Genomic DNA, 20,826 nt, shown 5'->3' on the forward strand with positions numbered 1-20,826 from the left:
AAAGTCTGACTTCTTCATGGTGAGAGGTTTCAGAGTAGCAGCCGTGTTAGTCTGTATTCGCAAAAAGAAAAGGAGTACCCCTGGCACCTTAGAGACTAACAAATCTATTTCAGCATAAGCTTTCGTGAGCTACAGCTCACTTCATCGGATGCATCGGATGCATCCGATGAAGTGAGCTGTAGCTCACGAAAGCTTATGCTGAAATAGATTTGTTAGTCTCTAAGGTGCCAGGGGTACTCCTTTTCTTTTCATGGTGAGAATCTACAAAGCTTAAATAGCATTACACCAGGCTGTGAGGCACAGAATTCAGAATTATTGTATGCTGAATTAGATCCTTATTTTAGTATACTCTGCTTCTGACATGCACTTTGCTTGTTTTCCCCACTGAAAGTAATTTATATTGCAGCATACTATTGTATCACTGTACTAATAAGAAAATACTATTGACAAGTGTGATAGATGCAGCTAGCAGTTAGTGAGTGCAGAAGAGTTAAACTGATTGCATTTTTACACTCCGTGCATTTTTCTGTTTATTGTTTGTGTCCTGCTGTTAGGAAAATAGGTTGGTTGCATAGTAAATCTCTAATCAACACTAGAAAAGAACAAAAAGAACATGTAATGTCATTTGTTATGAATATTTCAGGAGTGGGGTCAGCCAGAGGATGTTTGAGGAGATTTCTTCTGCTCTTTTTTTTTTTAAAACCTTGTTAATATGCTTATCACTAGCCAAGAATTTGAAAGGATGGCAAAGCCACGCCCATTAAAATGACCTGAAAACAAGCATGAAATATATGTATCTGTCTTAGTTATAGCTACATTGCTTATCACCATAGTATCTAAGAAATGTGGCCGGTAAAGTACATATTCCCTCACGAAACCTGAAGACCAGACTATCAGAGAGGTACTGGTTTGCCGAATCAGCTGCTCATTCTGTGCCTCTGACTTTTCAGGCTGAGTACTCCATTGCTCCCTTCTTTTCCCAAATTAAAACTCACTTTGATTTGGAACAGTCCACCAGTGGATCTCTAGCGCACATTGAATACCCTATATGAACACTACATTGTATGTGAAACAAAATCACTGCACTGCAAGCCATAAAATAGGTGGCCTCCCAAGCTCAGACCCATGGGGTTGGGGGGGCTTGGGGAGCCCAAGCCACACCATCCACACTATTGTTTTCAGTGTGCTAACTCAAGCTGAGCTAGCGCAAGTCTGTCTGCCAGGCTGGGAGGCTTGCTCCCAGCTGTAATGTAGACATAGGCTACGTAGCAATGCCGCGTGCCTTTCAGGGAAACAGCTAGCTGCTCTGCTAGCTCTGGTTCTCCTTCCCCTCCAGGAAGAGCATCTATCAGCTCTCTGCTGGGCATGAGGTACTAGTTCTTTTCTGAAATGGCCTGAGAAGCTTTCCGTACCAACCAGATGTCTCAGGACATTGGCTTGGGCACAGTGCCTTAGAGGAAGCAGGGGAGTGGTTTAAAACCCTGAGACTGCCCAAGCTAAACTAAGACTCCTGATAGATGTGCGGCATAATGAAAATTTCATGAGACAGAGTTCACGGGTGTTCAAATTCTTAAATATGAATCTTTGCTTTTCTACCATAGTAACTAGGTTCTTTACAGAATTAAGGGGCACATTTTACAAAATATAAAAGGGTAACTCAGCACAAGACTGATGACAAAGACAAAACTGAGGCAGCTTCTTAAGACTGGCCAGCATTTCTGAGTCCAACCAAACAGGAGTTTCTTACAAAGCCACAGTTATCAGTCAACCCATCTCAAACCTTCTTAATCGTTCCTTGTGGGATGGGCTTTAAGAACTGTAGTTAAAGTTACTGCTTGTTTTTATAGTAACAAAAGGAAAAGGTGTACAGTAATTTGGAGGGGTTTTAGATCAGTGAGTCAATTACTTGTAACTATTCATTCTACAGTCCGCAACAGATTACAGCTGAATGCATGAATCGTTAGCAGATTTGATTTTAGCCGGTAACACAGATCCCAGACCTCTTTTCTTGAGAATTTTTTTTAAACTTCATTTCCATTGATTTTTTTACGAGCCGAATCCTGCTCTCATTTCAGTCAGTGAAAAAAATCTCATGAACATTCTTATGGCAGGCTCAGGCCTTATATGAAGCCTGAAAATAAGTCTAATTTTGAAATATGCAGGAGAACCTCAGAGTTACAAACCCCTCAGGAATGGAGGTTGTTTGTAACTCTGAAATGTTCATAACTCTGAACTAAATGTTCTTTCAAAAGTTTACAACTGAACATCGACTTAATACAGCTTTGAAACTTTACGATGCAGAAGAAAAATTCTGCTTTTAAACTATCTTGATTTAAATAAAACAAGCACAGAAACAATTTCCTACCTAGTCAAATCCATTTTTAAACTGTTCCCTTTATTTTTTGTTGTTAGTTTACATTTAACACAGCACTGTATTGTATTTGCTTTTGTCTCTGCTGCCTGACTGTGTATTTCCAATCCAAATGGGGTGTGTGGATGACTGATCAGTTTGTAACTCTGGTGTTTGTAGCTCCGAAGTTCTACTGTAGCCTTATTAGCAAAAACAACAAGGAGTCCTTGTGGCACCTTAGAGACTAACAAATTTATTTGGGCATAAGTTTTTGTGGGCTATAACCCACTTCATCAGATGTATGGAGTGAAAAATACAGTAGGCAGGTATAAATATACAGCACATGAAAAGATGGGAGTTGCCTTACCAAGTGAGGACTCAGTGCTAACGAGGACAATTCAATCAGGTTGGATGTGGCCCATTCCCAATAGCTGACAAGAAGGTGAGAGTATCAACAGAGGGAAAATTATTTTTTATAGTGACCCAGCCACTCCCAGTATCTATTCAGGCCTAATTTGATGGTGTCAAGTTTGCAAATTAATGTGTTTTATTTTATCTTTACTCTGACTGAAAGGCTGCTTTTAATACCTTAGGGACAAACCCTGTTACCGGTGTACCAGGCATGGAATTACACTGTCCTGAGGGGTTCTTTGAGACTTGGGCTTGGGATGGCATCTACAGTAGCCTATATAAGACACACCTGTATTCCCCCAAATCCTCCTGCATCTTAAGGTACAGAATTTCCCCTGCCAGAACTTCACTCTACAGCTTGCAAGGGATGCGAGCCTCTTTATCTTGTATAAGATTTGGGGCTATTTTATAGATAAACAGATAATGGGGCTCCACATCATTTTTCATTTTTGTGTGTGAGTGCGTGTGCATCAAGACCATCAGTAGTGTCTGAGTCCTGACTTGGCTCCCCAGGTGAAGCACTCCTTTCCTGTGAAGCACAGCACCATCCATTGTTTTGTGTTCTTTGCTCTTTGTGCCTAAGAGTCGGGCAGGAAGGATTTTCCCTTTAGGATGTAATTACTGATATAAGCTTCCCATAGTGCACTCTTCTGCCTACAGGTTCTTTCCCTACTTCCCCTCCCCCCCAAAATTACTTGTGATTTAGTGATACACTATTGTATTATAGTAGTGCAGCCTATGCCAGTATTTCCATTAGAACCCATTTTTTCAGGTTTATAATTCAGCAGTAAAAATCCACTCTTCCAATTTGAAACTTGGCAGATAATGTCTCAGCCTGGAAGCTAATTTTTTTCCTGCAAATCCCCCTCTCCCTGCTCCCCAAAAAAGAAGGTGTAGTGTTGTTTTATTTTGAATTACAGACACTATCCCTTACACTTTGAAGGGAGAAAAGGCCACTTTAAAATACTTTTTTAAAATCCAAAGGAAGAAGGAACTTCTGTTCTATTTGAAGCAGGTGAATAAATGTATTAATTGTTGTTAAAATGGTCCTCATTAAATATATAGATAACTGTTCCCAAATTAAAGCTAGTGAATGATGATCAAAATTATTGAAAAGCTTTTGTTGATTTTGGATTCTACCTGATAATTGTTGATTTCACCTAAAAACAGTTGTTTTCTAAAATGCAGTTATACTTTCTGTGCTGCACTGGTTATGTTGCTTTTCAAGATGAATGTAATGGAAGAGGAACACGACCTTGTTCTCTCTTTTCATTTTGAGAGCTATATTAAGTCTTAAGAAAAGATAAAATGTAATCCTTGGTATACAGCAGCAGCTAATTAGAAATAGTAATGTCCTAAATGGTACAGTATTCTGTAACCCAAGCCAGGCATAGCTACTAGGAAACACACATGGGCAGTAGACAGAAGCTTGTATAAGGACTTGGATATCTAGCACATAGCAAGGAGGTAGGAAATATCAACGAAGGCCTTCCACAATTTATACTGTAAAACCCAAAGATATCATCCTTTGTTCTTTGGATCTCCACTTTCCCATTTGACTCAGTGGAAGGATGTGCTGAAAAAGAAATGCAAGATTAGGCTTTACTTTGGTTTCTCCTTGCTTGTCATGTTTCCCCTTGCGGCAAGCCAAAGAGGAGTGAAATCAGAATTGCTGTCACCAGAGAAAGTAATTTCTAATCTGGTCAAGTAGTACTCAAAATTCACTGCCAGAGTTTTATTTTTTCATCTAGAGGCTAGACTCACAAAAGGACTTAGGTGCCTACCTGCCACTTTCGGTGCCTGAATCCCAGAATCGGGCCCCACTGGGATTGACAAAAACCTCAGCTGCTGCTGCTGAACCCTGTAGGTGCCAAAACTTGCTCTGCACTGAAATTTTTGAGGTAAAAGTTCAGTAGGTGCCTGTGTTTCTGCCTCCGCACATATGCACTGCAACCCCACACCTAAGCCCCAGAACAATGCATGGACAGGGGATCTTCTCCATAACGCCCCTGTGGGACCCGACCCAGTAACCATGCTCAGAACTCACCTACTGAATTGGGCCCCTACAGACAAGTTAACAGAAAATGAGAAGGAGGATGATGTCCCTAATAACTTTTAGCCTGGTGGTTAGGATACACACCTGAGACGTTGGAGACCTCTGATTCCAGTCCCCTCTCTGCCTGACGGGGAAACAGGATTTGAACAGGGATCTGCCACCTCACGGGTGAGTGCCCTAACTACTGGGCCATAGGATATTCTGATGAGGGGCCCCCTCAGGTTCTCCTGTTGAAGCTCTTCCAGTGTAGATAAATTGAGGAGGGGAAAGGAGAGAGAGAGAGAATGACTATATCATTTGGTGATTGGAGCACTCACTTGTGAGGTGGGGCACCTGGATTCAGTCCCCCTGATCGTCTGACTTCAGGTTGATTTATAGTTACATTCCTTAAAGGAAATAAATGTTGTTCTGTTTGCATAATCTGGGAACTTTCCAGAACAGGCTTTGTGGCTGTAGCACAACACAGAAATTAATATATTTTTATTTTAAAATATTTTTATTGGTCATCTTAACATCTAGGTACAATTCTATTAGCAAAAGTAAAACACTTCAAAATATAGTATATTTTTTCCTAACTGTTAAGAATACACTGGTCAAAGTCCATATTTTCTAGTTAAGATGTACTAGTGTTAGTTAATATTAACAAAAAGCATGATCATACTCCATTTTTCTCTACTAGGATCATATGTGTCTTTTACATAGACCCTTGATTACTGACTTAATTTATATGTAAAAAGAAAAGGAGGACTTGTGGCACCTTAGAGACTAACCAATTTATTTGAGCATAAGCTTTCGAGAGCTACAGCTCACTTCATCGGATGCATACTGTGGAAAATACAGAAGATGTTCTTATACATACAAACCATGAAAAAATGGGTGTTTATCACTACAAAAGGTTTTCTCTCCCCCCACCCCACTCTCCTGCTAGTAATAGCTTATCTAAAGTGATCACTCTCCTTACAATGTGTATGACAATTGAGATGGGCCATTTCCAGCACAAATCCAGGTTTTCTCCCCCGCCCACCCCTTTTCCACACACACAAACCCACTCTCCTGTTGGTAATAGCTTATTTAAAGTGATCATTCTCCTTACAATGTGTATGATAGTCAAGGTGGGCCATTTCCAGCACAAATCCAGGTTCCCCCCCCTCCCGCCCCTTTTCCATACACACAAACCCACTCTCCTGTCGGTAATAGCTTATTTAAAGTGATCATTCTCCTTACAATGTGTATGATAGTCAAGGTGGGCCATTTCCAGCACAAATCCAGGGTTTAACAAGAACGTCTGAGGAACGGGGGGCAGGGGAGAGGTGTAGGAAAAAACAAGGGGAAATAGGTTACCTTGCATAATGACTTAGCCACTCCTAGTCTCTATTCAAGCCTAATTTAACCGTATCCAATTTGCAAATGAATTCCAATTCGGCAGTCTCTTGCTGGAGTCTGGATTTGAAGTTTTTCTGTTGTAATATCGCAACGTTCATGTCTGTAATCGCGTGACCAGAGAGATTGAAGTGTTCTCCGAGTGGTTTGTGAATGTTATAATTCTTGACATCTGATTTGTGTCCATTTATTCTTTTACGTAGAGACTGTCCAGTTTGACCAATGTACATGGCAGAGGGACATTGCTGGCACATGATGGCATATATCACATTGGTAGATGTGCAGGTGAACGAGCCTCTGATAGTGTGGCTGATGTTATTAGGCCCTGTGATGGTGTCCCCTGAATACATATGTGGGCACAGTTGGCAACGGGCTTTGTTGCAAGGATAGGTTCCTGGGTTAGTGGTTCTGTTGTGTGGTATGTGGTTGCTGGTGAGTATTCGCTTCAGGTTGGGGGGCTGTCTGTAGGCAAGGACTGGCCTGTCTCCCAAGATTTGTGAGAGTGTTGGGTCATCCTTCAGGATAGGTTGTAGATCCTTAATAATGCGTTGGAGGGGTTTTAGTTGGGGGCTGAAGGTGACGGCTAGTGGCGTTCTGTTATTTCCTTTGTTAGGCCTGTCCTGTAGTAGGTGACTTCTGGGAACTCTTCTGGCTCTATGAGCTGTAGCTCACGAAAGCTTATGCTCAAATAAATTGGTTAGTCTCTAAGGTGCCACAAGTACACCTTTTCTTTTTGCGAATACAGACTAACACGGCTGTTACTCTGAAACCTGTCATTATGCAAGGCACTGCATTTAGCCGTATGGAGTGGAAATCTATCAACTGCATGAAAAAACTTGTACAGATACAGACAGACATCATCTTCCTTTCCAAATGCAAACAGATGGACATCGTACCAAAAGGACTGAAGGTAAAAAATCCATTACAATCTACATACCACACAGACTATGCTGACAGCTTGTGCCACACGCTCTCAAAGAAACTGCGGAACCACCTGATCAACATCCTACACAGCAAACAGGGAAAGATTAAGAATGAGCTCTCAAAAATGGATACTCTCATAAAAAAACAACCTTCCACACAAACTTCCTCGTGGCTGGACTTTGCGAAAACTAGACAAGCCATTTACAACACACACTTTGCTTCTCTACAAAAGAAAAAGGACACTAAACTTTCTAAACTACTACATGCCACAAGGGGCCACAGCAATGGTTCCCTCAACCCACCCAGCAATATTGTTAACCTATCCAACTATACTCTTAGCCCAGCAGAAGCAGCTGTCCTATCTTGGGGCCTCTCCTTCTGCCCCTCCACCCCCACGAACATGATACAGTTCTGTGGTGACCTAGAATCCTATTTTCGATGTCTCTGGCTCAAGGAATATTTCCAACACACTTCTGAACAACATACTAATCCACAGAGACCTTCCTACCAACACTACAAAAAGAAGGATTCTAGATGGTCTCCTCCTGAAAGTCGAGACAGCACACTGGACTTCTACATAGAGTGCTTCCACCGACATGCACGGGCTGAAATTGTGGAAAAGCAGCATCACTTGCCCCACAACCTCAGCTGTGCAGAACACAATGCCATCCACAGCCTCAGAAACAACTCTGACATCATAATCTAAAAGGCTGACAAAGGAGGTGCTGTCGTCATCATGAATAGGTCGGAATATGAACAAGAGGCTGCTCGGCAGCTCTCCAACACCACTTTCTACAAGCCATTACCCTCTGATCCCACTGAGAGTTACCAAAAGAAACTACAGCATTTGCTCAAGAAACTCCCTGAAAAAGCACAAGATCAAATCCGCACAGACACACCCCTGGAACCTCGACCTGGGATATTCTATCTACTACCCAAGATCCATAAATCTGGAAATCCTGGGCGCCCCATCATCTCAGGCATTGGCACCCTGACAGCAGGATTGTCTGGCTATGTAGATTCCCTCCTCAGGCCCTACGATACCAGCACTCCCAGCTACCTTCGAGACACCACTGACTTCCTGAGGAAACTACAATCCATCGGTGATCTTCCTGAAAACACCATCCTGGCCACTATGGATGTAAAAGCCCTCTACACCAACATTCCACACAAAGATGGACTACAAGCCATCAAGAACACTATCCCCAATAATGTCACAGCTAACCTGGTGGCTGAACTTTGTGACTTTGTCCTTACCCATAACTATTTTACATTTGCGGACAATTTATACCTTCAAATCAGCAGTACTGCTATGGGTACCCGCATGGTCCCACAGTATGCCAACATTTTTTTATGGCTGACTTAGAACAACGCTTCTTCAGCTCTCGTCCCCTAACGCCCCTACTCTACTTGTGCTATATTGATGACATCTTCATCATCTGGACCCATGGAAAAGAAGCCCTTGAGGAATTCCACCATGATTTCAACAATTTCCATCCCACCATCAACCTCAGCCTGGTCCAGTCCACACAAGAGATCCACTTCCTGGACACTACAGTGCTAATAAACGATGCTCACATAAACACCACCCTATACCGGAAACCTACTGACCGCTATTCCTACCTACATGCCTCCAGCTTTCACCCTGACCACCCCCACTCTCAACTCTAGGGTACAGATGTGGGGACCTGCATGAAAAACCTCCTAAGCTTATCTTTACCAGCTTAGGTCAAAACTTCCCCAAGGTACAAAATATTCCACCCTTTCTCCTTGGACTGGCCGCTACCACCACCAAACTAATACTGGTTACTGGGGAAGAGCTGTTTGGACACGTCTTTCCCCCCAAAATACTTCCCAAAACCTTGCACCCCACTTCCTGGACAAGGTTTGGTAAAAAGCCTCACCAATTTGCTTAGGTGACTACAGACCCAGACCCTTGGATCTTAAGAACAATGAACAATCCTCCCAACACTTGCACCCCCCCCTTTCCTGGGAAATGTTGGATAAAAAGCCTCACCAATTTGCATAGGTGACCACAGACCCAAACCCTTGGATCTGAGAACAATGAAAAAGCATTCAGTTTTCTTACAAGAAGACTTTTAATAAAAATAGAAGTAAATAGAAATAAAGAAATCCCCCCTGTAAAATCAGGATGGTAGATACCTTACAGGGTAATTAGATTCAAAACATAGAGAACCCCTCTAGGCAAAACCTTAAGTTACAAAAAAGATACACAGACAGAAATAGTTATTCTATTCAGCACAGTTCTTTTCTCAGCCATTTAAACAAATCATAATCTAACACCTACCTAGCTAGATTACTTACTTAAAGTTCTAAGACTCCATTCCTGGTCTATCCCCGGCCAAGACAGAATGTAGACAGACACACAGACCCTTTGTTTTTCTCCCTCCTCCCAGCTTTTGAAAGTATCTTGTCTCCTCATTGGTCATTTTGGTCAGGTGCCAGCAAGGTTACCTTTAGCTTCTTAACCCTTTACAGGTGAGAAGAGCTTTCCCCTGGCCAGGAGGGATTTCAAAGGGGTTTACCCTTCCCTTTATATTTATGACACGCCCCCCCCAAATCTCAGCTAGGGTGAAACATTGGCTGGGATTTCTTCCTGGAGCTCTAGGAAAAACAGAGTTAATAAGACACATGCATCTCTAAATATACTACCAAGTACATAAAGACTAACAATATTTTCTACATCTCAAGGACGATTTTAACCAGTTGATTCTGGGAAACTTTCACGGGAGAGTGCATCAGCCACTTTGTTAGAAGCTCCTGAGATGTGTTGGATGTTGAAATCAAAAACTTGGAGAGTAAACTCCACCGAAGAAGTTTTTTGTTAGTTTTTTTGACGGAGTGAAGCCACTTCAGTGCAGCATGGTCGGTTTGCAGGTGGAAACGCCGTCCCCAAACATATGGGCGTAGCTTTTCCAGAGCGTAGACAATGGCGTAACATTCTTTTTCAGTGACTGTCCAGTTGTTTTCCCTCTCAGACAGTTTTTTGCTGAGAAACACTACAGGGTGAAATTCTTGATCAGGTCCTTTCTGCATTAAAACTGCTCCCACACCACGCTCGGACGCATCTGTGGTTACTAGGAACGGTTTGTCAAAGTCTGGGGCCCTTAGTACAGGGTCAGACATGAGTGTCGCTTTAAGCTTGTTAAAGGCCTTCTGACACTTTTCGGTCCACTGAACAGCACTTGGCTGTTTCTTTTTGGTTAGGTCTGTCAGTGGGGCGGCGATTTGGCTGTAGTGCGGTACAAATCGTCTGTAATAACCGGCCAAGCCTAAAAAGGATTGAACTGTTTCTTTGACTTTGGGACAGGCCACTTTTGGATAGCATCCACTTTGGCCTGTAGGGGGCTGATAGTTCCTTGACCCACCTGGTGTCCAAGGTAAGTCACTCTGTTTAGGCCTATTTAACACTTCTTAGCCTTAACGGTTAGTCCTGCCTCCCTTATGTGCTCAAGGACCTTTTGTAGATGTTCCAGGTCGTCTGCCCAGGAATCCGAAAATATGGCCACATCGTCAAGGTAGGCGACTGCATATTCTCCTAATCCTGCTAGGAGACCATCTACAAGTCTTTGGAAAGTGGCGGGTGCATTTCGCAGCCCGAAAGGGAGTACATTAAATTCATACAGCCCGAGATGTGTGGTGAAGGCTGACCTTTCCTTGGCAGATTCATCTAGCGGTACCTGCCAGTACCCCTTGGTTAAGTCCAAGGTAGAGATGAATTGGGCCCATCCCAGTTTCTCAAATAGTTCATCTGTGCGTGGCATTGGATAGTTGTCTGGGCGAGTTACAGCATTTAGCTTATGGTAGTCCACACAAAAACGTATTTCCCCATCTGGTTTGGGAACTAGAACCACTGGAGATGCCCATGCACTTTCAGAGGGGCGGATTACACCCATCTGTAACATATCCTGGATCTCCCGTTCTATAGCAGTTTTAGCTTGAGGAGACACCCGGTAAGGTTGGACCCTAATTGGGTGAGCATTACCTGTGTCAATGGAGTGGTATGCCCGTTCAGTCAGTCCTGGGGTGGCTGAGAACGTTAACACGTAGCTAGTGCACAGCTCCTGGATCTGCTGTCGCTGCATATGCCCAAGGGTCATGGAGAGGTTCACCTCTTCCACACCACCAGCACATTTCCCTTCGTAGTAGACACCTTCAGGCCACTCAGCGTCGTCTCCTCCCTGGGCTGTAAACTGACAAACCTTTAATTCTCTGGAATAAAAGGGCTTTAGAGAATTAATATGGTACACCTTAGGCTTTCGGTTGGAGGTGGGGAATGCTATGAGATAATTAACAGCTCCCAGGCGCTCCTGGACCGTGAATGGCCCTTCCCACGATGCTTCCATTTTATGGGCCTGGAGCGCCTTTAAGACCATGACCTGGTCTCCTACTTTGAAGGAACGCTCTCTGGCATGTTTATCATACCAGGCTTTTTGCTCTTTTTGAGCATCCTGTAAGTTTTCTCTAGCAAGGGCTAAAGAGGTTCGGAGGGTGTTTTGTAGGTTGGTTACAAAGTCCAGAATGTTAGTTCCTGGAGAAGGTGTAAATCCCTCCCATTGCTGCTTCACCAACTGCAATGGCCCCTTAACCTCACGGCCATATACAAGTTCAAATGGGGAAAACCCTAAACTGGGGTGTGGTACAGCTCTGTAGGCAAAGAGCAACTGCTGCAACACTAGGTCCCAATCATTGGAGTGCTCATTTACGAATTTACGTATCATGGCCCCCAAAGTTCCATTAAACTTCTCCACCATGCCATTTGTTTGATGGTGGTAAGGAGTGGCAACCACGTGATTTACCCCATGAGGTTCCCAAAGGTTTTCCATAGTTCCTGCCAGGAAATTAGTCCCTGCATCTGTGAGGATGTCGGAGGGCCAACCTACCCTGGCAAAAATGTCTGCTAGTGCCTGGCACACACTTTTAGCCCTGGTGTTGCTTAGAGCTACTGCTTCCGGCCATCGGGTGGCAAAATCCATGAAAGTCAGTATGTACTGCTTTCCTCTGGGTGTCTTTTTCGGAAAAGGACCCAGAATATCCACAGCTACTCGCTGAAATGGAACTTCAATGATGGGGAGTGGCTGGAGAGGGGCTTTGACCTGGTCTTGGGGTTTTCCCACTCTTTGGCACACCTCACAAGACTGGACATAGGTAGAAACATCCTTGCCCATTCCGTCCCAGTGGAATGACCCCCCCAAACGGTCTTTGGTCCTGTTCACCCCAGCATGGCCACTAGGGTGATCATGGGCTAAGCTCAAGAGCTTGGCCCGGTATTTAGTTGGAACTACCAACTGTCTCTGAGGATGCCAGTCTTCCTGGTGTCCACCAGAAAGAGTTTCCTTGTATAAAAGTCCTCTTTCTACAACAAACCTGGATTGATTAGAAGAGCTGAGAGGCGGTGGGTTGCTCCGTGCCGCCGTCCAAGCTCTCTGGAGGCTTTCATCTGCTTCCTGTTCGGTCTGGAACTGTTCCCTTGATGTTGGAGACATCAGTTCCTCATTGGATTGTGGACCTAGGCTTGGTCCCTCTGGAAGCGATATAGGGGATGGAGCTGTTTCTGTTGACTGTGAACTGCTCTCTGCTGGTGCACTATGTTGGGATTCAGGCTCCGGCTGAGCCTCTTGTGTAGGGTTATCGGCTGCTGCAAGTTCAGGTTCGGTGGGGCCCTCTGGTGTTGAGGTTGCAAGTACTGGATTCAGTGCTGAGACTGGGTCTGGTGTTGGTTGTTCGGCTGGTTCCGGTTCTGGGACTGGTTCCGTCTGGGTCTCTGGGACGGGATCCACTACTGCTGTTGCATTAGCCTGGGGTCTGGGTCCATCACCTTTGACCGGGTCCTGATAGAAGTTTCTGGAACAGAGCTAGGCCTCACGGCTTGTTTAGCCTGGCTGCGGGTGACCATTCCCACCCTCTTGGCCTGCTTCACATGACTGGCCAAGTCTTCCCCCAACAGCATGGGGATGGGATAATCATCATAGACTGCAAAAGTCCACGTTCCTGACCAGCCCTTGTACTGGACAGGCAACTGGGCTGTAGGCAAATTGAAAGAGTTGGACTTGAAGGGTTGAATCGTCACTTGGATCTCTGGGTTGATTAAATTGGGGTCCACTAAGAAAGCATGGATAGCTGACACTTGTGCTCCGGTGTCCCTCCACGCGGTGACCTTCTTCCTGCCCACACTCACAGTTTCCCTCCACTCCAAGGGTATCTGGGAGGTATCTGGGCCTGCGGACCTCTGGTGTGATTCCGGTGCAATGAACTGTAATCTGTTGGGGTTCTTGGGGCAGTTGGCCTTTACATGCCCCAGCTCATTACATTTAAAACATCGTCCAGCTGATGGGTCACGGGGCGAGGTGGGTTGCTAGAAAATGGGGTGGTGGGACGATAAGGGGTCTGGAGGTTTCTTTGGGAGGTAGGTGGGGCCTTGGGCGGCCCCCGGTAATAGGGTGTGGTCTGGGGTTGTCCCTTCTGGTCTCCGCTCCAACTGCGACCAGTTTTCTTCTTCTTTGCCACCTCCACCCATCTGGCTCCAATCTCTCCTGCCTCGATTACAGTTTTGGGCTTCCCGTCTAGGATGTATCTTTCTATTTCCTCAGGAACACCCTCTAAGAATTGTTCCATTTGCATTAGGAAGGGCAAATTTTCTGGAGATTCAACACTTGCTCCTGATATCCAGGCATCCCAATGTTTCACAATGTGGTAGGCATGTTGGGTAAATGACACGTCTGGTTTCCACCTTAGGGCTCTGAACCTCCGACGAGACTGCTCGGGTGTTATCCCCATTCTGACTCTCGCCTTGGATTTAAACAGTTCATACTTGTTCATGTGTTCTTTAGGCATTTCAGCTGCCACCTCAGCTAAGGGTCCACTGAGCTGCGGCCTCAACTCTATCACGTATTGGTCAGTAGAGATGTTGTACCCAAGGCAGGCCTTTCAAAGTTTTCTAGGAAGGCCTCAGTATCATCGCCTGCCTTGTAGGTGGGGAACTTTCTGGGATGGGAAGTGGTACTTGGAGAAGGATTACTAGGGTTTGTTGGGATATTCTGCTGAGCCTTTATCTTCTCCACCTCCTCCACATGCTTCCTCTCTTTTTCCTTCTCCTCCAGTTCTTTGGCCCTTGCTTCCATAGCTCTCCTGTGAGCAGCCGCTTGGTGTTGTTCTGCCTCCCTTTCTTGTTCCTTCTTCAGCTGCATGAGTTCCATCTGTCTTTCATGTTCCCTTTGTTTTTCCGCAGCTTGAAATCTGGCTAATTCCAGCTTGTGTCGAGCCGTGGATTTTGTCATTCTAACCTCTCTGTTTTAACTAACTTTACACTCAAGGTTTAGAAATAAACAAAACTTGGCTGTAAAATTTGGCTGTGCTGGAATAGAATACCTATTCTCTGATATTGATTGTCAGCCTCCAGAAAAAGACAATTCCCTTATCTCTGCTCTGGGCCCAAATCAAAGCAAAAAACCTCCAACTACTTGGAAAACTGCTCACCAGCAGCCCAACGGAAAAAAAAAATTCCTTTTCAAACCTGTGCTCCTTGTAAAACAAAAAAATCAAAATCCTAAAAATAAACAACCCTGCCACTTTTGTCTCCAGGCAAATGGGTAGAACACCCCCCTCCCTATTTACTTGTAGGGAAAAAAAAACCTCTGGGTTGGAAGACTGTGAATTTCCCTGCAGGAGTTAAGTACCCTGCCTCCAGGCAAAGAAAACCTGCAATTCACAAAGCTAATCCCCTTTTGTCTCAGCTCTGGCTCCAAAGCAGAGAGAAAACAAGCTGCTTTTCCAGCAGCTCCAAAGGAAAAAAAAATTCCTTTTTAAAATCTGTATTTCTAGTTCAAAAAATCTCAACTGGATATCAAATTGATTTCAGGTTAATCCCACCACTATGCCACCATGTCAAGGTTCCTCCCCCACTCTGAACTCTAGGGTACAGATGTGGGGACCTGCATGAAAAACCTCCTAAGCTTATCTTTACCAGCTTAGGTCAAAACTTCCCCAAGGTACAAAATATTCCACCCTTTGTTCTTGGACTGGCCGCTACCACCACCAAACTAATACTGGTTACTGGGGAAGAGCTGTTTGGATGCATCTTTCCCCCCAAAATACTTCCCAAAACCTTGCACCCCACTTCCTGGACAAGGTTTGGTAAAAAGCCTCACCAATTTGCCTAGGTGACTACAGACCCAGACCCTTGGATCTTAAGAACAATGAACAATCCTCCCAATACTTGCACCCCCCCTTTCCTGGGAAATGTTGGATAAAAAGCCTCACCAATTTGCATAGGTGACCACAGACCCAAACCCTTGGATCTGAGAACAATGAAAAAGCATTCAGTTTTCTCACAAGAAGACTTTTAATAAAAATAGAAGTAAATAGAAATAAAGAAATCCCCCCCTGTAAAATCAGGATGGTAGATACCTTACAGGGTAATTAGATTCAAAACATAGAGAACCCCTCTAGGCAAAACCTTAAGTTACAAAAAAGATACACAGACAGAAATAGTTATTCTATTCAGCACAGTTCTTTTCTCAGCCATTTAAAGAAATCATAATCTAACACATACCTAGCTAGATTACTTACTAAAAGTTCTAAGACTCCATTCCTGGTCTATCCCCGGCCAAGACAGAATGTAGACAGACACACAGACCCTTTGTTTTTCTCCCTCCTCCCAGCTTTTGAAAGTATCTTGTCTCCTCATTGGTCATTTTGGTCAGGTGCCAGTGAGGTTACCTTTAGCTTCTTAACCCTTTACAGGTGAGAGGAGATTTCCCCTGGCCAGGAGGGATTTCAAAGGAGTTTACCCTTCCCTTTATATTTATGACACTACAGTGCTAATAAACGATGCTCACGTAAACACCACCCTATACCGGAAACCTACTGACCGCTATTCCTACCTACATGCCTCCAGCTTTCACCCTGACCACACCACACGATCCATCATCTACAGCCAAGCTCTGCAATACAACCGCATTTGCTCCAACCCCTCAGACAGAGACAAACACCTACAAGATCTCTATCAAGCATCCTTACAACTACAATACCCACCTGCGGAAGTGAAGAAACAGATTGATAGAGCCCGAAGAGTTCCCAGAAATCACCTACTACAGGACAGGCCTAACAAAGGAAATAACAGAACGCCACTAGCCGTCACCTTCAGCCCCCAACTAAAACCCCTCCAACGCATTATTAAGGATCTACAACCTATCCTGAAGGATGACCCAACATTCTCACAAATCTTGGGAGACAGGCCAGTCCTTGCCTACAGACAGCCCCCCAACCTGAAGCAAAAACTCACCAGCAACCACATACCACACAACAGAACCACTAACCCAGGAACCTATCCTTGCAACAAAGCCCGTTGCCAACTGTGCCCACATATCTATTCAGGGGACACCATCACAGGGCCTAATAACATCAGCCACACTATCAGAGGCTCATTCACCTGCACATCTACCAATGTGATATATGCCATCATGTGCCAGCAAGGCCCCTCTGCCATGTACATTGGTCAAACTGGACAGTCTCTACGTAAAAGAATAAATGGACACAAATCAGATGTCAAGAATTATAACATTCACAAACCACTCGGAGAACACTTCAATCTCTCTGGTCACGCGATTACAGACATGAACGTTGCAATATTACAACAGAAAAACTTCAAATCCAGACTCCAGAGAGAGACTGTTGAATTGGAATTCATTTGCAAATTGGATACAGTTAAATTAGGCTTGAATAGAGACTAGGAGTGGCTAAGTCATTATGCAAGGTAACCTATTTCCCCTTGTTTTTTCCTACACCCCTCCCCTGCCCCCCATTCCTCAGACGTTCTTGTTAAACCCTGGATTTGTGCTGGAAATGGCCCACCTTGACTATCATACACATTGTAAAGAGAGTGATCACTTTAGATAAGCTTTTACCAACAGGAGAGTGGGTTTGTGGGAGGTGGTGGGGAGAAAACCTGGATTTGTGCTGGAAAATGGCCCACCTTGATTATCATACACATTGTAAAGAGAGTGATCACTTTAGATAAGCTATTACCAGCAGGAGAGTGGGGTGGGGGGAGAGAAAACCTTTTGTAGTGGTAAACACCCATTTTTTCATGGTTTGTATGTATAAGAACATCTTCTGTATTTTCCACAGTATGCATCTGATGAAGTGAGCTGTAGCTCACGAAAGCTTATGCTCAAATAAATTGGTTAGTCTCTAAGGTGCCACAAGTACTCCTTTTCTTTTTGCGAATACAGACTAACACAGCTGTTACTCTGAAACCAGTTTATATGTGGGCATTTCTGTGGCCCTCATCACAGTATTAGCTGAGTGCCTTATGCCCTTATTCTTACTGGCTTTTTCAAAATCTGTATTTTAAATTCACAGCGGGGATTAAAACTGCAAGGGCTTGTCTACGCGGAGATTTAATGCGCCGTAAACCAGGCTGTAAATCTGCAGTGCACTAGTTTGCCACGCACTCACTGGGCCTGTGGACCCGTCTACTGCACATTAAAAGTTCCTTTGTGTGTTTTGATGAACTACCATTTGAAATATAATGGCTAGCTATTGGGCTGTAGAGTCACACCCCGTCTTGCCAACCACTAAGGCTCTATGTAGACAAGCACTGAGATTATATTGTTACTTCAAGACTGTTGTTTTACTATTTGTTCTTCATTCCTACTCATTTATTATAGAGGCATGTTAACATGAAACAGAACAATCAAGAAAAGATTATTCAAACAGAAATATCCATATTACGTGTATAAATATAGATATATACTGTGTAACTTCTGCATTTGTCTATATAGGCACAGAAGCGGAAATCCAATGAATCTGTAGACACAGAACTCTGTCTTAATGAGGTAAGAATGTGGACCGTATCACAGTAGCACTTTATTTTTCATAATACAAATATCAATCTGAAATGTCATAATCCAGGACCCAATCCTGAACTCTTTCCTCAGACAAAAGTCCCATCAATATCATCATGGCTGGGTACCAAGTTATCATAATAAAGGGAGTTTTGCCTGAGTGAGGAGCTCAGGATTGGGTACAAAGTGGCTGCTACCCTGGTACCATACAGTGGTGAGATAATTACATTTTAATTCCTACACAGTTGTTGGGATTCCCTCCGAGACCTCTTTCCACTTGGCTTCCCAAAAACTGATTTTGCAGGTCAAATAGTAATTAGTGTTGCACCTAGGAAGTGTAATTAGCTAGTAATCTGCAGGAACATGTAATCATATGGCATTTACCAAGTCCCAGAAATACAGCAGATTTCATTTTATGGCTGACAGAATACTGATTTAGGATAAATGAATTGACAGTTATATAATACATTAGGAGCTAGATTGACAGTCCCTGGAGACTTGGAACCTTTCCCTATGCTGTTCCACCAGCCTGCTTCAAACCTGACCAATAAGGACCATCCCTAGAGGTGGAAGATTGACTCTCATGGAAACTAAACTAATCTGTAACCTTTCTGCTGGCTCAGGGGTTAAGGAATATTCCTTGTGTACTGTCCCGTGTACCTGCACATCAACTGCCAATCTGCCCCTAATATTATCCTGTTATTTTACTGTGTATAATGTATAGCTGCATATTGTATGTAGCATTAGTACTTTTTGATCATGAAAACACATGGGCATATAACAATGCAGCAACTGGGAAAATAAACTAAATGGACATTGCTTCTGTTGCTAGGCCAACCCATAAACCTACTCTGATGGTGGTTCTTACCTATAGGAATCCAACAATACTTCATTTTCAAACAATGCTTGCTGTTGGCTTCACAAGACAAATTTCATAGCAAGTCCTGCATCTGCTTTTTAAAAATGAATTTCCAAGTTGAACACAGATCGCTTTAAAACAGTGCTTGATTTTAGAAGGTTAGATCTTCCAACTGGGTTTGCTCTCAAAGTGTGTCATTTTTATTTATTCTTTTTTTCCCTACCTGATTACTTTGATGGTGTCCCTTAAATGTGTTTTGATAGTTACAGTCAAATTGTATTTTAATACCACTGTCTTTTTGACATCCTGTTTTATCCTTCTCATATACTTAAATTCATAATGGTGAAATACATGAAATTGGAGGGGGAGAAACTGGCAGGATGAATTTTATTAAGTGCATCTAAATATATTACAGTATAATGAAAATGCTTAACAATGACCAAAGAAAGTGTTGTCTCTTGCAGAATGCTATTGGGAAGGACAACACAGTCAGAGTCTCCACAAGTCACATATCATCAGAGAATTCATCTGCTCTTCCTACAAGCTTCAGTCTAAGCACACTGCTCATATTGATGACAATTGCACTCTCAATCTCTTTGTTCTTAAGTTCATCAGAAACCTTGTAGCTGCATTACAAAAGGACACGTTAAAAAAAAAAAATCTGTTCCTGTCCTCTGTTGTTTATCTGAAATTCCAGTTCTAGGAGCTGAGTTGAAGCACTCTGCTAAAACAGTTTCATTCAACTGGAATTTTTCTTTTTCTTTCTTTTTTTCTTTTTTTTAAGCTTCTTGTGATATTTAGGGGCTTTGTGAAATACTTGATGCAGTGCTACATTCCGAACCCAAAAGGCTTTTGGGCATGCAGTGTTATAAAGAGACAGTATGTAAATTTGCCTGTTAAGCAATCTGTTTGGATTTTTTATTATTATTTCAATTCTGGCCTTTACCTGAGAAGGAAGATGTCAGTTTTCTTAAGATCCTATTTATCTCATTTAACTATTTTGATTTTAAAATTAAATGAACATCAGACTAACGAGGATGCCAGGCTTTTGTCACATGGTGAATGTTCTCCCAGAGAGTGGACTTCATGAAATGTCTTCATTTGATAGATTGCTACTGATGTTTAACTTTTTCAGTGTATTAGCATTCTCCTCTTTAAATGTTTATGTAATGTAAGTGGTTCTGCATTCCCTGCTGAGAAGCCATTATAAGTCACATACAGGTGTAACGTACATCTTTTAGTTAAAATCTCATAAAAAACAGAGTGTAATAAACTTTTACCAGTACTTCTAAATTTTAATTACATTTAGCCTTAACAAGGGGTGAAAATTCCTTAAATTAACAAGAAGCAATCATTGTGAACACTTCATAATGCTAAATTTATTTACATTTACAAGGATATACATAATAGAAACAAATTTTGCTAAAGAGTTTCAATTGTACAATTGTTGGTCTTCTATACTTCTATTGTAATAATACAGTCTAGTTATTTTATTGTTGGTTTAATAAAAATGACATACAATTTATTTCATCTACTAAAACAGCATTATCTGCTTATATTTCCATAGTATAACAACTCTAAAAGTTAAGGGAGCTTTATGCCTTAGCTCTCCGATCACACCATTATAGACTGAAAATAGGACATAAAACAGAAATGTGAAATTTAAATTGTGTATCATTTCTTATACTGCTAAAATCAACACGTAAAGGCATTGCTGATCATTGCTTCAGTTATGGGCACAGTCATGCAAACCTCATCTATGTAAGTAGTTTTTACTCACATTAGTACTCCCACTCAAGCCCATGGGACTGCTGATATGAGTAAGGATTTGCAATATTGGACCCATACATGGTTTAATGGCAATATTTCCAGTGCACATGTTTTAAACACTTTTGTTTCATTTGGTGACACCAACATCCTATGCTGAATCATGATGATTTTCTGTAGTATCTAGAAGGGATTTTTTAAAGCTTTAAAT

The 20,826-nt window shown here is 42.9% G+C and overlaps 1 protein-coding gene across 3 annotated transcripts in view; it reads left to right on the forward strand.

Moving 5' to 3' along the window:
* Window positions 1-20,265, forward strand: part of GFRA1 (GDNF family receptor alpha 1) — a 204,668-nt gene extending 184,403 nt beyond the window's left edge. For all 3 annotated transcript variants that reach the window (XM_073354262.1, XM_073354261.1, XM_073354260.1), the window contains 2 exons: window positions 17,927-17,980; window positions 19,313-20,265. In XM_073354262.1, the coding sequence (XP_073210363.1) occupies window positions 17,927-17,980; window positions 19,313-19,474 (216 nt within the window). In that variant the 3' untranslated portion in view covers window positions 19,475-20,265. The remainder of the gene's footprint in view (window positions 1-17,926; window positions 17,981-19,312) is intronic.
* Window positions 20,266-20,826: the final 561 nt, after the last annotated feature.

The sequence above is a fragment of the Lepidochelys kempii genome, chromosome 7 (assembly GCF_965140265.1).
Source record: "Lepidochelys kempii isolate rLepKem1 chromosome 7, rLepKem1.hap2, whole genome shotgun sequence".
Lineage (NCBI taxonomy): Eukaryota > Metazoa > Chordata > Testudines > Cheloniidae > Lepidochelys > Lepidochelys kempii.